This window comes from Hippocampus guttulatus, chromosome 5 (assembly GCF_054856545.1).
Source record: "Hippocampus guttulatus isolate MCC_2025c chromosome 5, RoL_Hgut_1.0, whole genome shotgun sequence".
Taxonomy (NCBI): domain Eukaryota; kingdom Metazoa; phylum Chordata; class Actinopteri; order Syngnathiformes; family Syngnathidae; genus Hippocampus; species Hippocampus guttulatus.
Window position 1 is genome coordinate 267,635 of NC_141265.1, and position 15,271 is coordinate 282,905.

Below are 15,271 nucleotides of genomic sequence, written 5' to 3' on the forward strand. Positions count from 1 at the left end.
ACGAGTGGAACGGGGCGCGTTTTGTGTGCTGCTGTTACATATTGACGTACAGTACGTCTGGCGTTGATCGAGCTAGGCTAGCTAGCTCATCTCTTCGAGAAGCGTCTTCTTTGGACGTCATCTTCAAATGTCTCCAGGACATCAGTAGTGCCATCCAACTGGCTGCCGAGCATGGAAAAGGGTGGCTGTCTTATTGTTATTTCACTTCATATATCTAGAGAGAGAGAGGTGTGTGTGTGTGTGTGTGTAGACAGTATATATCGGTGGTTCGTAACCTGGGTTCGGTTCGGTGAATCGGTCTCAGGGGTTCGACGGAGCCTCTGCCATGGAGGTTGAAACACACCCGACTCAACATGGCAATGAGTTCTGACACGCCCGCTTGGCCATCGCTGGCTGGTTCATTTTGTGCACAATTTTGAAAAAAATTATATTTATGTCTTGAAATTTGATCGAAGTGTTTTTCCGGTTTTAATAAATGCGTTTTTTAATGTATTGAATTTCTAAAAAAAAAAAATCGTATTTTTATTTTTCATTCATGAAGGGTTCAGTGAATGTGCATATCCGAATCATCTTTATTGGCCAAGTATGTCGAACACACAAGGAATTTGTCTCCGGTAGAACACGCTGCACGAGCATCATCACATCAGCCGGTTGGCTTCGGGACCTCGAACAAAGTGAAGAGCCACTGAAATGAAATAACACAGGCGCACGTGTTGCTTTAGCATCACCAAACATAATATGTCAACACAAGTGTATTTCTGGAACACTTTCAAACAGCCATGGCTGCATACAAAGTGCTGTACGTGGAGCAATTTAACATATACAATAAACAGTAAAACAAATAGATTTGGACATATAGAGAGATTGATAGAAATAGATGTATACACCCACACACACGCTTTTTGGTTTGATGGTTTATTTTACGTCGCTATTTCCATTGCATTTCTGAGTGACGTCGTTTGTATCATGTCTTTTTGATGTTTTTTTTTTCTTCTTCCTTTCAAGAACGCCCTGCAGTAAGGGTCCAACGTAGCTGCCAGAGTTGGATGAGTCAAAAGTGGGACGCTAGCAGCGTTTGGCTTTGGAAACGCGCGGCGGTCCCCGCAACTGAACAGAGACGCACGACACCGTACCGGGAGCCCAGAGTTGGCGCTCCCGAATCCAGCGAGAGCCACGGCGACGCTCCTCCGACGAGGCCCGAATGAGCCCAGCGAAGCCATGAAGGAATCCGAGGTGTCGCTACCACAAAGCGCCGCGTAAAGAGAGCGCTCTGGGCGCTGCGGGGACCGAGGACACGGCGGCGCCTTGTACAAGTCCGCCGATGTCGGTAAAGCCGCGGCGTCGACAACACTTTGGGCGCGTTAGCCGTTTCGCCCTTTCGTTCGTGTCGGTGATTTGAGTTCATCCGTCGCGGTGTCATTTGTTGTTGTTTTCTTGTCATCTTTGGCGTGGACGCGCTTTCTTTCCATTAGCTTCCGTCGGGCTGAAGGCGCATCCCCATCATGGAGTTGCGGCGGCCGGCGTGGACTCGGCGTACACTTGCACTCGACTCACCCCCGCTGGAAGAAGCGGAAGTGTGCCGCCTGCCTGCGCTTCTCCGGGGCCCTAACTCTTCCTCCATGTGCGGACGGAGGGGGGGTCCGGGGTGAAGACCTGCAGGTGCGGCCCGACTCTCCACTTGGTCTCTTAATTTACGACGGGGGTTATGAGCGGCCCCCCCACGCTGCAGTTTCCCGGCCAGGAATGCTTTGATCCGACGGCCGCGGGCCCCCGCCGGGGTCGGAGGGATGCGCTCGTCGCCGGGCTCTCCAGGTGTAACGCGTTCTCTGTGGCTCATTAAGGGACCCCCGGGATGAGACTTGGAAGGAATTCCTGCCACCCTCTTTGGGAAAGGAAAAAGACAAGTTGCAGCGGGAAATGCGGGACAGCCTGTCGACCTTGAAGGTCTTCCAGAGCTCTTTGTGGAGAGGCTCCATTTCTTTGAGAGGGGGAGTCCTGGCTTCTCCATAACACCGCGCCCCCGCCCCCCAAATGCCCCCGTGAGGGCAAAGCCGAGGTTTGAGAATTTTTACGAGGGAACCCGCCACCGATGCGGAGGCCCCTGCCGCACCTTTTCCAGCTGCGGGCCCGGATCACGATCGGGGATTGTGGGACCCAATAAAAACTGACCCCGGACGCATTTGGAGAAAGTGGTCTGGAGCCCGGCCACCACGGCCAATGGTGACGTTTTTAAGGGCTCGGAGACTGTCCGCGCTGTTTTTCCGTCATCTGAGCGGTTCTTGGGACACATTCCTGAAGCGATTCCGCCCCCTTGTTTTTGACGACGAGCAGGGGTGATTTGAAATCGGATCAAGTGCTTCTCAAGGGCTTGGTGATGTATTTCCAAGTCCTTCCAAAAGGGGGCGGCAGGACTCGGTGATGGAGTCGTCCTCTCCCAGCCCACAGCCCAGTCAGCAAAATTGTTAAGGTGTTTTTAGCCGAAAAAAACGACCATGTATAGTAAGGCGTTTATAGACGAAAAAAACGACCATGTGTAATAAGGCGTTTTTCGCCGAAAAAAACGACCATGTATAGGAAGGCGTTTTTAGACAAAAAAAACAACCATGTATAGTAAGGCGTTTTTTGCCCAAAAAAAACACCATGTATAGTAAGGCGTTTTTTGCCCAAAAAAAACACCATGTATAGTAAGGCGTTTTTAGCCGAAAAAATACGACCATGTATAGTAAGGCGTTTTTCGCCGAAAAAAAATGACCATGTATAGTAAGGCGTTTTTAGACAAAAAAAAACGACCGTGTATAGTAAGGCGTTTTTCGCCGAAAAAAAACGACCATGTATAGGAAGGCGTTTTTAGCCCAAAAAAACGACCATGCATAGTAAGGCGTTTTTCGCTGATAAAAACGACCATGTACAGTAAGGTGTTTTTAGGGGGAAAAAACGACCATGTATAGTAAGACGTTTTTCACTGATAAAAACGACCATGTACAGTAAGGCGTTTTTAGGTGAAAAAAACGACCATGTATAGTAAAGCGTTTTTCGCTGATAAAAACGACCATGTATAGTAAGGCGTTTTTAGACAAAAAAAACGACCATGTATAGTAAGGCGTTTTTCGCCGAAAAAAACGACCATGTATAGTAAGGCGTTTTTCGCCAATAAAAACGACCATGTATAGTAAGGCGTTTTTAGCCGAAAAAATACGACCATGTATAGGAAGGCGTTTTTCGCCGATAAAAACGACAATGTATAGTAAGGCGTTTTTCGCCGAAAAAAAACGACCATGTATAGGAAGGCGTTTTTCGCCGATAAAAACGACAATGTATAGTAAGGCGTTTTTAACCAAAAAAAAAACAACCGTGCATAGTAAGGCGTTTTTCGCCGATAAAAACGACCATGTATAGGAAGGCGTTTTTAGCCGAAAAATACGACCATGTATAGTAAGGCGTTTTTAGACCAAAAAAAACGACCGTGTATAGTAAGGCGTTTTTCGCCCCAAAAAAACGACCATGTATAGGAAGGCGTTTTTCGCCGATAAAAACGACAATGTATAGTAAGGCGTTTTTCGCCGATAAAAACAACCATGTATAGGAAGGCGTTTTTAGCCGAAAAAATACGACCATGTATAGTAAGGCGTTTTTCGCCGAAAAAAAACGACCATGTATAGTAAGGCGTTTTTAGACAAAAAAAACGACCATGTATAGTAAGGCGTTTTTCGCCGAAAAAAATGACCATGTATAGTAAGGTGTTTTTCGCCGAAAAAAACGACCATGTATAGTAAGGCGTTTTTCGCCGATAAAAACGACAATGTATAGTAAGGCGTTTTTAACCGAAAAAAAACGACCATGTATAGTAAGGCGTTTTTCGCCAATAAAAACGACCATGTATAGTAAGGCGTTTTTAGCCGAAAAAATACGACCATGTATAGGAAGGCGTTTTTCGCCGATAAAAACGACAATGTATAGTAAGGCGTTTTTAGACAAAAAAAAACGACCGTGTATAGTAAGGCGTTTTTCGCCGAAAAAAAACGACCATGTATAGGAAGGCGTTTTTCGCCGATAAAAACGACAATGTATAGTAAGGCGTTTTTAACCAAAAAAAAACAACCGTGCATAGTAAGACGTTTTTCGCCGATAAAAACGACCATGTATAGGAAGGCGTTTTTAGCCGAAAAATACGACCATGTATAGTAAGGCGTTTTTCGCCCAAAAAAAACGACCATGTATAGGAAGGCGTTTTTCGCCGATAAAAACGACAATGTATAGTAAGGCGTTTTTCGCCGATAAAAACGACCATGTATAGGAAGGCGTTTTTAGCCGAAAAAATACGACCATGTATAGTAAGGCGTTTTTCGCCGAAAAAAAACGACCATGTATAGTAAGGCGTTTTTAGACAAAAAAAACGACCATGTATAGTAAGGCGTTTTTCGCCGAAAAAAATGACCATGTATAGTAAGGCGTTTTTCGCCGAAAAAAACGACCATGTATAGTAAGGCGTTTTTAGCCGAAAAAATACAACCATGTATAGTAAGGCATTTTTGGACGAAAAAAACGACCATGTATAGGAAGGCGTTTTTAGCCGAAAAAAACGACCATGTATAGTAAGGCGTTTTTCGCTGATAAAAACGACCATGTATAGTAAGGCGATTTTAGCCGACAAAAACGACCATGTATAATAAGGCGTTTTTAGCTGGAAAAAAACGACCATGTATAGGAAGGCGTTTTTAGCCGAAAAAAACGACCATGTATAGTAAGGCGTTTTTCGCTGATAAAAACGACCATGTATAGTAAGGCGATTTTAGCCGACAAAAACGACCATGTATAATAAGGCGTTTTTAGCTGGAAAAAAACGACCATGTATAGTAAGGCGTTTTTAGCCCAAAAAAACGACCATGTATAGTAAGGCGTTTTCAGCCGAAAAAAACGACCATGTATAGTAAGGCGTTTTTAGACGAAAAAAACGACCATGTATATATAGTAAGGCGTTTTTCGCCGATAAAAACGACCATGTATAGCAGTGTTGTGTCCAAGGACCAGCAACCCGAGGCCAAGGCCAAGGCCAAGGACTTGGAAAATTTTCCGGGGCAAGGCCAAAGCACTTGAGAAATTTTCCGAGGCCAAGGCCAAGGACCAAGGACTGATTTTGAAACTGAGGCCTAGCCGAGGACATGTATAAAACAATGCTATCATACCACTTGGCAGATCCCCATGATTTGCAACACCCCTCCATCATAACCCCTTGCACTCCCTAACGCTTGAATGAAGTGTTTTTATTCAGTCGTTTTTTTTCGGCGAAAAACGCCTTACTATATAAATGGTCGTTTTTATCGGCGAAAAACGCCTTACTATACATGGTCGATTTTTTCGGCGAAAAACGCCTTACTATACATGGTCGTTTTTTTCGGCTAAAAATGCCTTACTATACATGGTCGTTTTTTTCGGCGAAAAACGCCTTACTATACATGGTCGTTTTTTTTGTCTAAAAACGCCTTACTATACACATGGTCGTTTTTTTGGGCTAAAAACGCCTTACTATACATGGTCGTTTTTATCGGCGAAAAACGTCTTACTATATAAATGGTCGTTTCTATCGGCGAAAAACGCCTTACTATACATGGTCGTTTTTTTCCAGCTAAAAACGCCTTACTATACATGGTCGTTTTTTTCGTCTATAAACGCCTTACTATACATGGTCGTTTTTTTCGGCTAAAAAACGCCTTACTATACATGGTCGTTTTTTTCGGCGAAAAACGTCTTACTATATAAATGGTCGTTTTTATCGGCGAAAAACACCTTACTATACATGGTCGTTTTTTCGACTAAAAACGCCTTACTATACATGGTCGTTTTTTTCGTCTATAAACGCCTTACTATACATGGTCGTTTTTTTCGGCTAAAAAACGCCTTACTATACATGGTCGTTTTTTTTGGCTAAAAACGCCTTACTGTACATGATCGTTTTTTTCGGCGAAAAACGTCTTACTATATAAATGGTCGTTTTTATCGGCGAAAAACGTCTTACTATACATGGTCGTTTTTTTCGTCTATAAACGCCTTACTATACATGGTCGTTTTTTTCGGCTAAAAAACGCCTTACTATACATGGTGGTTTTTTTGGGCTAAAAACGCCTTACTGTACATGATCGTTTTTTTCGGCGAAAAACGTCTTACTATACATGGTCGTTTTTTTCGTCTATAAACGCCTTACTATACATGGTCGTTTTTTTCGTCTATAAACGCCTTACTATACATGGTCGTTTTTTTCGGCTAAAAAACGCCTTACTATACATGGTCGTTTTTTTGGGCTAAAAACGCCTTACTGTTCATGATCGTTTTTTTCGGCGAAAAACGTCTTACTATATAAATGGTCGTTTTTATCGGCGAAAAACGTCTTACTATACATGGTTGTTTTTTTCCCCTAAAAACGCCTTACTATACATGGTCGTTTTTTTGGGTTAAAAATGCCTTACTATACATGGTCGTTTTTTTCGTTGAAAAACGCCTTACTATACACATGGTCGTTTTTTTTGTCTAAAAACGCCTTACTATACATGGTCGTTTTTTTCGGCTCAAAACGCCTTACTATATGTGGTCGTTTTTTTTCGGCGAAAAACGCCTTACTATACATGCTCGTTTTTTTTCATCTAAAAATGCTTTACTGTAGATGGGGTTTTTTATCGGCGAAAAACGCCTTACTATACATGGTCGTTTTTTTCGTCTGAAAACGCCTTACTATACATGGTCGTTTTTGTTGGCTAAAAACACCTTACTATACATGGTCGTTTTTTTCGGCGAAAAACGCCTTACTATACATGGTCGTTTTTTTTCATCTAAAAATGCTTTACTGTAGATGGGGTTTTTTATCGGCGAAAAACGCCTTACTATACATGGTCGTTTTTTTCCTCTGAAAACGCCTTACTATACATGGTCGTTTTTTTGGGCTAAAACGCCTTACTATACATGGTCGTTTTTTTGGGCTAAAAACGCCTTACTATACATGGTCGTTTTTTTCGTCTATAAACGCCTTACTATACATGGTCGTTTTTTTTGGGCTAAAAACGCCTTACTGTACATGATCGTTTTTTTCGGCGAAAAACGTCTTACTATATAAATGGTCGTTTTTATCGGCGAAAAACGTCTTACTATACATGGTCGTTTTTTTCCCCTAAAAACGCCTTACTATACATGGTCGTTTTTTTCGTCGAAAAACGCCTTACTATACATGGTCGTTTTTTTTGTCTAAAAACGCCTTACTATACACATGGTCGTTTTTTTGGGCTAAAAACGCCTTACTATACATGGTCGTTTTTTTTCGGCTCAAAACGCCTTACTATACATGCTCGTTTTTTTTCCCCCTAAAAACACCTTACTATACATAGTGGGTTTTTTTGGCTGAAAACGCCTTACTATACATGGTTGTTTTTGTCGGCTAAAAACGCATTAAAATGATGATGCAGTGTGTTGAAAAATAAATCTGAAACTGCATTTAAGTGTGGCTCAATACCAGCTGGCCATATACGGGCCGGAGTTGTAAATTGATTTCTGGCCCAAATACTTCAGTCCACAACTGTCCCTCATCTGGTTTGGTTGCCAGAGTCAAGCCTGGAAGACGAGCAGCGGCCTGTGACGGACGCACACCGCGTCCGCTTCGGGGCAGAAGCCCACAAGATGCGTTTTTGATGGAGCGCATTTGGCCTTGTGATCTCGACTTGTTGCTTTCATTTCCCAGCGGGCGCTCGTTTGGGATTTGTCGCGACGCCTCTCGAGCGAGTCAACAATCCGCCGCTCTCTGTTGTGTGCGCGTCACGATTGAAACGTCGAGTTGAGCGGAGAACCGCTCCGGAGTTGGACGCTCTGCATTGTTTGACCGCGTTCTCGTTCTCGTTCGCGCCGTGTCTGCCTTGGAGCCCCCCTTTTGCGACTCGGGAGAAGCGCGAGATGTCGTCCCACTGCAGCGAGGAAACGCGACGGACCGGCGCCGACCAAGCGGAGGCGTGGCGCGCATTGGACCGAGTCAACGCTTGACCGCCAGATGGCGCCATCGGTCTTCTTATTCAAGCGTCGGCGTCCGGGTCAGGGCCCGCAGGGCCGCCGTCCCGCATGTTTTCCGAGTGTCCCCGTTGCAACATACCCGATTCAAAGGAACCGATCATCAGCAAGCTCTGCGGAAGCCTGACATTGAACCTGCTCATTTGAATCGGGCGAGTTGCAACGGGGAGACTTGGAAAACGTGCAGCACAGCGACCCTTCGGGACCTGACTTTGACACCTTTGCGTCGTCTTGGAACGAAAGGACGCCTCGTGCTGAGCTCACCGTCTTCCAGCCTTGTATCCCGTCAGCCTTCTCGACGAGTTGTCGCGTCGCCAACTTGAAGTCCGAGACGTACGTACGTGACCCGATGCCGTCGACGACAATCTTGAAGCCCTCGTTTGTTGGTTGGGCTTTTGTTTGGGAGTCGGCCCTCGCGGCGCGTGGCCGACGTGCTGGTGTCGAGCGCTTTCTATGGTGTCTTGAACGCTCGCTCATTTCATACGCTTAGAGTTGGCCAGTCGTCGATCGCGGCATTAGACGGGCGTTAGCCACTAAATGATGGAGGGGCCCGCAAGTTTGGATCAGCCCTACCAGAGGCAAGACCAAAATGCCACTTGAATTCTGTGCGTGTGTGTGTGTGTGTGTGTTCTTTGACTGCGCCAGAAACAGAAGAGGCTGAATCCAGTTTCATGCTCCGCTGCATATCGATGAGGATCCGCTCCTCAGCTCCGCAAGCCGTGTCCAACCCGCCGTCCTCGCGACCGCGCGCCGCCCCTCCGATGAGGTACCCGCATTTGGAGCACCGCCAAACGTCGCCCGCGTGCGCGTGTTTGCGGGCCGCCCATTGAGCGACTCCAACCGACCGTCAAGGTATTTTTTTGAAAACGCGCTCTTTGTCTACTTCGGCGACGGATGCGGCGGCCGCTCGAGCTGAAATTGTTGACGGCCTTGAGCTTGGATGCGGGCTCGTCTGCCAACTAGCGGTGAACACTCTTATTACAATTGTTTTCTCTTTGCGTCATTCCCTTTGCAGTGCACCAAAGGGGTCGCGGCATTTGATGCGCTTTCCGTTGTCGCCGTTTCTCGTTTATTAGTCACACTCAACACATGCTCACAATCACGACGACATGCTGACAGGAAGGAGACGTAGACGTGCGCGCATTCACGTCGGCGTTTGTCCAGACGGAGCCCGAAGCGTTCTAGTTCAAGATGCGCGAGTCGGCCGAATCCGAGCGTTCCTCGTAGTCGTCGTCGGGCGAGTAGGGCCCCCCCTTGGCCCCGTCCCGGTTGTCGCCGCGGGGCTCCTCGGCGACTCTGGCGTGGTGCCGGTGGAGGAGCGAGGCCTGGAAGGCCGAGCCCCCGGGGGCGGCGGCCGGGCCGAAGGGCGCCGCGTATTGGGCGGTGGCGGCGGCGGCGGCGGCGGCGGCGGAGCGCAGTCGGTACCGCTGCTGCAGGGCCACCGTGTTCCACAGCGTCACGTCGTTGGGCAGCAGGGCGCCGGCCGCTCCCCGGCTCAGGGAGCTGCGCAGCGCCAGCGGGTAGCCCGGCTGCCGCAAGGGGACCCCCAGGACGCCCAGCGGGGGCGACTCGGACGCCAAGCGCAGCGAGTCCGGCACCCTGAAGGCCGAGCCCACCGACCACTTGGCGGAGGGCGCCGCCGGCCGGTAGGGGCCCGGGCCGCGCTCCGAAGCGTGGCCTCCCGCCAGCGGAAGCGGCGGGGGGTCGGGGCGTGGACGCGCCTCTCCCTCCGGGCCCCGGCTGGACAGCAGCGCCTCGATGGCGCCCACCAGGTCGCCCCCGCAGCCCCGGAGGATGAGCTCCAGAACGGGCGGCTGGTGGCCCGGGAAGATCTTCTTCAGGACCTCCAGCGGGGGGCGCTCGGCTCTGAGGCCGAAGGGCGGCGGGACGACGGGGCCGGCCGGACCCTCGATGGCGGGGCTCCTCCGGGGGCTCTCGGCGGCCGGGGCCTCCTTCTCCCGCCGCTCCGGGGTGGCGCGGGAGTTTGCTTTGGAGCCTTCCGGGGAACCGGCCCCGTCTCCGTCTCCGTCTCGGTCTCGCTCTCCGGGGCTGCCGCCGGTCTCGGGCCCGGACGCGTCCCCGCTGCCCTCCTCCGGACCTTCTGCAAAAGCGTTTTCAAAATGAATGGACAGCGGCGACTCAACGCGCGAGCGACCCGCCCGATCGGCACGTTTTGTGAGGGGACGCCGCGAAGCCCGCCGCGGGCCCCCAAGACTGCGAGGGAAGCTCAGCTTCTCCTAAAATGTCCAAAAGTAAGTGCCGGCCCGGACGCCGAGCTTCCCCGCATGATGATTGGATGATCCGTCCGAGGCCGAATCTCTTTTTGATTGACGGCGAAATCAGCCAATCGTCCATTTTGCGGCGTCGGCATCCGCGGGAGCATTTTTCAATTCTCGTTCTGTTCCGAGTTGAACCGGAGACTTCTTCTCATCGTTTTTAACGACGCTCTCTTTGTTGCAAAGGACCGGCGACGAATGAATCTTTTATTTCCGCTGGCTTTTATTGAAGTCGCCGTCGTCGTCGGACACCGGTTAAGACCCTGGAAAAGGCGCCTCGTTGGTACGACGGGGTCACGGATCGTGTTCTTGAAAAGGAACGGAGAGTAGAATTGACGTTTGATGATGTCGGCCGAAATTGAGCTTGCCCTCCTTGACAGAGCAGCGGCATCCGCCGCTGCCGCCCGCCGAAGGAGAAAGGGGATTTCGGCTCATCGATGAAACCATTTGGAACGTTGGCTGCATAATGAAAACACATTGGAATGGACTGAAAACCACCTTGCTTTGTTTTGGGCTTTTTTTGGGGGGGCAATTTCGCATCGCCAAATTGATGCAAATGTTGCAGGAAGCAGCTCGGCCTCATATCCTCAACGTAATCTGAATAATCATCGGCATAGGAGTGGGATTGCCCCCAAATTCTTCCTTCCACCCCCCCCCTCTTTTTTTTCAGGCTCCGTCTTCATTCTTTTGCATTGATTTTGGTCGTCTCGTTTATCTTGGCCGCTGCCTGAAATAGTTGAAGAAGATTCGTTTCAAAATACGCACACGAGGCAGGAACAGGGGAGCGCCTCGATTGTGTTGCACTTTGGCATCTTTCGGTTTTGACGCGGTTGTTTTTGTGACATCTCCGAACGAATTTTATTTTGTGTCCGTGTGTCAAATAATGTCAGTTCAAAACAACAACAATATGTAGCTTACAAGCACGTCACAATGTTTTTTATACGATTGAACGATTTTTGACGCAATCAAATGTTCGTCGATCTTTTTGCCAAAAGAACGCATTTTAATCCGACGCCTGGAACAAGCTTCGTGTCCCGTTGGCCATGGAACGAATCCTTTTCCAGAAAGTTGTTTTACACGCGCCGACGTGTTTTCCGGATGCCTGCTTTTTTTTTTTCTTTCTAAAACGTGATTGCTCGGATCAAAATGTCAAATTGAAAACGGCGACGGCGGCGTCTTCCGCGACGTTTGTGGATGAAACGCGCACTTGAAGGCGCGGATCTCCAGATGAGAATCTCGAGCATTTGTGCTTTTTCGGGCCGACGGGAGCGCAAAGGCGAAAAAGGGGGCAGGAAGCAAATGGCCCCTTTCCTTTCCGGCGGGGTCAGTCGCATCCAGACGCGCTTTCGATGGTCGTGAATTCACGCGACAATGTCGCTGCGACGCATTTTGACGATGACGTTCAATCCTAAAAAAGTGACATTAGGCAATAATTGAGATGGGAGCCGTGCACGGCAAAGCCGGCGATCGCGGAGTTCTCGCGGATCGAAGATTTGCCACCAATAGTGCAAACGCTCCGTTTCGTCGACGCGCTTTCCGACTTGTAGCCAATGTTTTTCTTTTTTATTTGCAAGGACCTCGTCGGGGTGGCGGCTTTTGAGAAAGCGTCTCGAGACAGTCGGCGCGCTCCGGGGCTTTTTTTTCTTTTTCGACTCAGACGATGAACGCGCTCCGTTTGGCGCGGGTTTCTTTTCGGGGAGGACCACCCCCCCCCCCCCCCCAAAAAAAAAGAGGAGGAAGAGCGTGAGCTGAACTCGCTCCGCGGGCGGCTTACCCGCTCTCTTGTCCGGCCGCTCAGTCCTCCAGCCGCCGGCGGGGCCGACCCTCAGGGCCTCCGGCAGCAGGCCGTCCAGGCTCTCGTGGGCCTGCTGGCGGCGCAGCGCCACCTGGGCGGCCATGACGCGCTGGCGCTCCACGATGAGGATGCACTTGTCGCAGGCGCAGTCCTTGAAGCGGCAGTAGCGCTTGTGGCCCTTGAGCCACGACAGCACGCCGTGGTTGCGGCACCTCGCGCACTTGGGGGTCCGCTGGAGGGGCGCCCGCGGCGCCGGCGCGCCCACGTACAGGTACGGGGAGCCGTAGCCGTCCATGGCCCGTGCTCCGAGCGCGATGACAGCGATCGAGAGAGAGAGAGAGAGAGTGGGCGGGCGGGGGGCACCGGCGCCGGGCGGCGCGGCCCGGCGAAGACGCCCACCCGGCCGGCTCTCCGTCCAAACGCGCGCTAGACTGGGAAGCTGCGGATTTTGGCACCTGGCGCTCTTGACGTTTGCTGACTTGAGTGCTTCGTGGAGAAAGGAAGCCGAGGGGGCCGCTCGGACCTCACCAAAGATGGGCGTAAAACGTCACGCCGCGTCGCGGAGGGAGGGAGGGAGGAGGGGATTCGCCGATGAATGAGGGCCTCGCCCGCCCGCGCGGAGTTCCATTTCTAATATTGGAGCGAAAAAAAAATACAACACCGCCACAATATGACTTAGTCACCGTATTCCTTTGCAGTAATAGCCAGAACGCCATACTTCTTTTTTTTAAACAATAACCTTATCCTTGATTTGCATGCTTTGCTTTTTTTCTTTCCAACAAGATCAACGACAAAAAAAAAATCGCAGATTTGGGAGTGGGCATGGGGAGGGGTTGCATGTCTCGTTTGTTCATGTGTAAAAAAAAGCGGCCAAAGAATCAGATGCCTTTTGCCCCTTTGAATCGGCTGAGCCGACCTAATATTCATCATTAGCATGTGCAGTGTGGGGGAGCACGTTTTGGGGGGCTGTTGACATCACAGTTCCACTGATGATTTTTTTTTTTTTTTAAGAACTGCATCAGATAACTCATTAAGATAACAGTAAAGACTGAAGCCATTTCTTTGTTGGGATGCCCGGCTTCTCTCTCTATCTGTGTATGCGGTGTCGATGGAGATCGAAAAAGTCCGTTCACTCGTGCGTTGAAGAAATATCTCTTCAAATGTCTTCCCCCAAAAAAAACATTTTCATTCATGTGGAGAAAACTCACCAATCAAGTGTTTCACGTGGACGACGTCGTGTATTTTCGACTAAGAAATGAAGACCCCAAAGTAAGCCCCCCGAGCCGGACCCAGATCTGCATCCGCCCGGGTTGCCTGCTCCCGTCCTGCGAGGAATATGCATCAATACTGAGAATTCATGACCCCCCCCCCCCCTCCCTAAAAAAATATTTTTTTAATGCATAAGAGAGAAAAATATGCACGAGACGACCAGATGGTGTCATTGGCGTTGCAAGGACAACGCTCTAATATTGATCCCAAGTGTCTGCATTTTGCATTGTCAACACGTCGTCGTTGCACGCTCGGACTCGCTCCGTTCAATTGCTGAGCATTAAAAACATGAGCAATGTCGCCAAACGAGCGGAGTGCTGAACGCGGATGATTTGACGAGCCGTGAGAATTTTTCATAGATGTCGAACTCCGGTCCCGGAGGGCCGCCGTCCCGCATGTTTTCCGAGTCTCCCCGTTGCAACGCACCCGATTCAAATGAGCAGGTTCAATATCAGGCTTCCGCAGAGCTTGCCGATGATCTGATCCTTTGAATCGGGTGCGTTGAAACGGGGAGACTTGGAAACACGCGGGACGGCGGCCCTCCGGGACCGGAGTTCGACACCTGTGCTACATGAACGTGAACTTGAAGGATGCCCGCGGTTTTCAAATAAATCATTTTACCACGTCGATAAATCTGTCAAAAATAAACTCAATTCCTACTTTGACGGCATCTTTTTAAACCTCAAAGTGACTCCAATGCACGTGGGAAAAAAAGGATTCGATATTTAGATTTTTCTTTCCCCGCCGCATTTTTTAAAAATGTCTTCATAAATCAGATACTCACAGGCATGCCATTGGATTCTTTATCCTCCGTGAAGAGCGGCTTGCTGAGTGAGTGTTGGCAGTCTTCATGCATGTGTCCTAGACCGCCCTGCCCGTTGGGAACTAGGAAACGGCGACTTTGAACTTAGCTCGCCAGACGGTTTGAGGTCGGAATGGGCGATTCCCCGCGGCCGGAGGAGGTTTGGGGCCAAGCAAACAAAATGGAGGAGAAGACGGCCGTGATGAGGACTCGCCCATTGCGGGGCGGGCCTGGCGCTCACAGGGCGGCCGTGTGAACGCTCCCCAGGGAGCGATGTTGGCCACACGTCTCAATCGCAATTGTCTTCCGAGAATTGCCCCCAAAAGTGGACAAATACCAAAAGCAACTGCATACAATACAGCATGCAAATACTGCTACTGGTTACTCTAAAATGGTTCAATGATTGTTGTTTACGATGATACTAATGCAGCGTGTTATACCGGAGACGAATTCCTTGCGTGTTCTACATACTTGGCCAATAAAGATGATTCTGATTCTGATTCTGAGCTTCGCGCACGTCTGCCAACATCGACGCTAGCTAGCTACCAGGCTAGCTAGCTTGAGAAACTACAGTAGCGGGCTAGCTAGATACCAAGCTAGTTAGTCCGCTACTGTAGTTTCTCTATCTATCAATACAATGCCTAATTCTTTCTTGACACTGCACTTTCACAACGCATCATTTGGCAATGATGGAATGCGGCCGACGATACGGATACCTTAGTATTTGTGTATTCGCGCTTACATGCCAACAGTTTGCAGTTATTTTTTTCAGGACATAGCGGTTTGACCGACGCCTGTCACGATATGATCCGTTTCCTCTTCTGCGGTTAGCGTCACAAAATCCACTCGATGCTCACTGAGCTGAAGTCTCAGCAGACTTTACACAATTGGCATGCCTGCCCCCCCCCCACCAAGATTGTTTCGGCGGCCCATTTCTGTCCCGTTCTGCGGCTGCGCTCACAAAATCCCTCCGCATCTCCCGAGATTCAGACGTTTTGAGGCCAAACAAACACCAAGCTGGCGGTAGGGGGGGGGGGGGGGGGGATCGAGTGGGGAGGGCGGGAGAAAAAGCAACGGCGAGACACTTGC

At 49.6% G+C, this 15,271-nt stretch overlaps 1 protein-coding gene and 1 long non-coding RNA gene across 3 annotated transcripts in view; one reads left to right on the forward strand and one right to left on the reverse strand.

The window, feature by feature from the left end:
• Positions 1–7,476, forward strand: part of LOC147204456 (uncharacterized) — a 32,372-nt gene extending 24,896 nt beyond the window's left edge. Inside the window, exons 3-4 of one of the 2 annotated variants that reach the window (XR_015101012.1) lie at positions 1,006–1,327; positions 1,473–7,476. This is a non-coding gene — a long non-coding RNA (uncharacterized LOC147204456). Of the gene's footprint in view, positions 1–1,005 lie in introns of both variants that reach the window. The other variant, XR_015101011.1, reaches the window with a different exon arrangement.
• A 1,622-nt stretch (positions 7,477–9,098) lies between these two features.
• Positions 9,099–15,253, reverse strand: dmrt3a (doublesex and mab-3 related transcription factor 3a). Its single transcript, XM_086110534.1, has 4 exons — positions 14,165–15,253; positions 13,320–13,436; positions 12,091–12,741; positions 9,099–10,141 (listed from the first exon to the last, which is right to left on the reverse strand). Exons 3-4 carry the CDS (start codon positions 12,404–12,406, stop codon positions 9,222–9,224), a joined length of 1,236 nt encoding a protein of 411 aa, XP_085966660.1. The 5' UTR covers positions 12,407–12,741; positions 13,320–13,436; positions 14,165–15,253; the 3' UTR covers positions 9,099–9,221.
• Between the last annotated feature and the right edge of the window lie 18 nt (positions 15,254–15,271).

What these genes read in the sequence shown, in the direction of transcription:
- dmrt3a (XM_086110534.1), bottom strand. Translation starts at nt 12,406, where the DNA reads ATGGACGGCTACGGCTCCCCGTACCTGTACGTGGGCGCGCCGGCGCCG. An exon ending in GCGGCCGGACAAGAGAGCGG is followed by an intron (nt 10,142 to 12,090) that starts GTAAGCCGCCCG and finishes ACGCTTTTGCAG; the next exon opens with AAGGTCCGGAGGAGGGCAGC.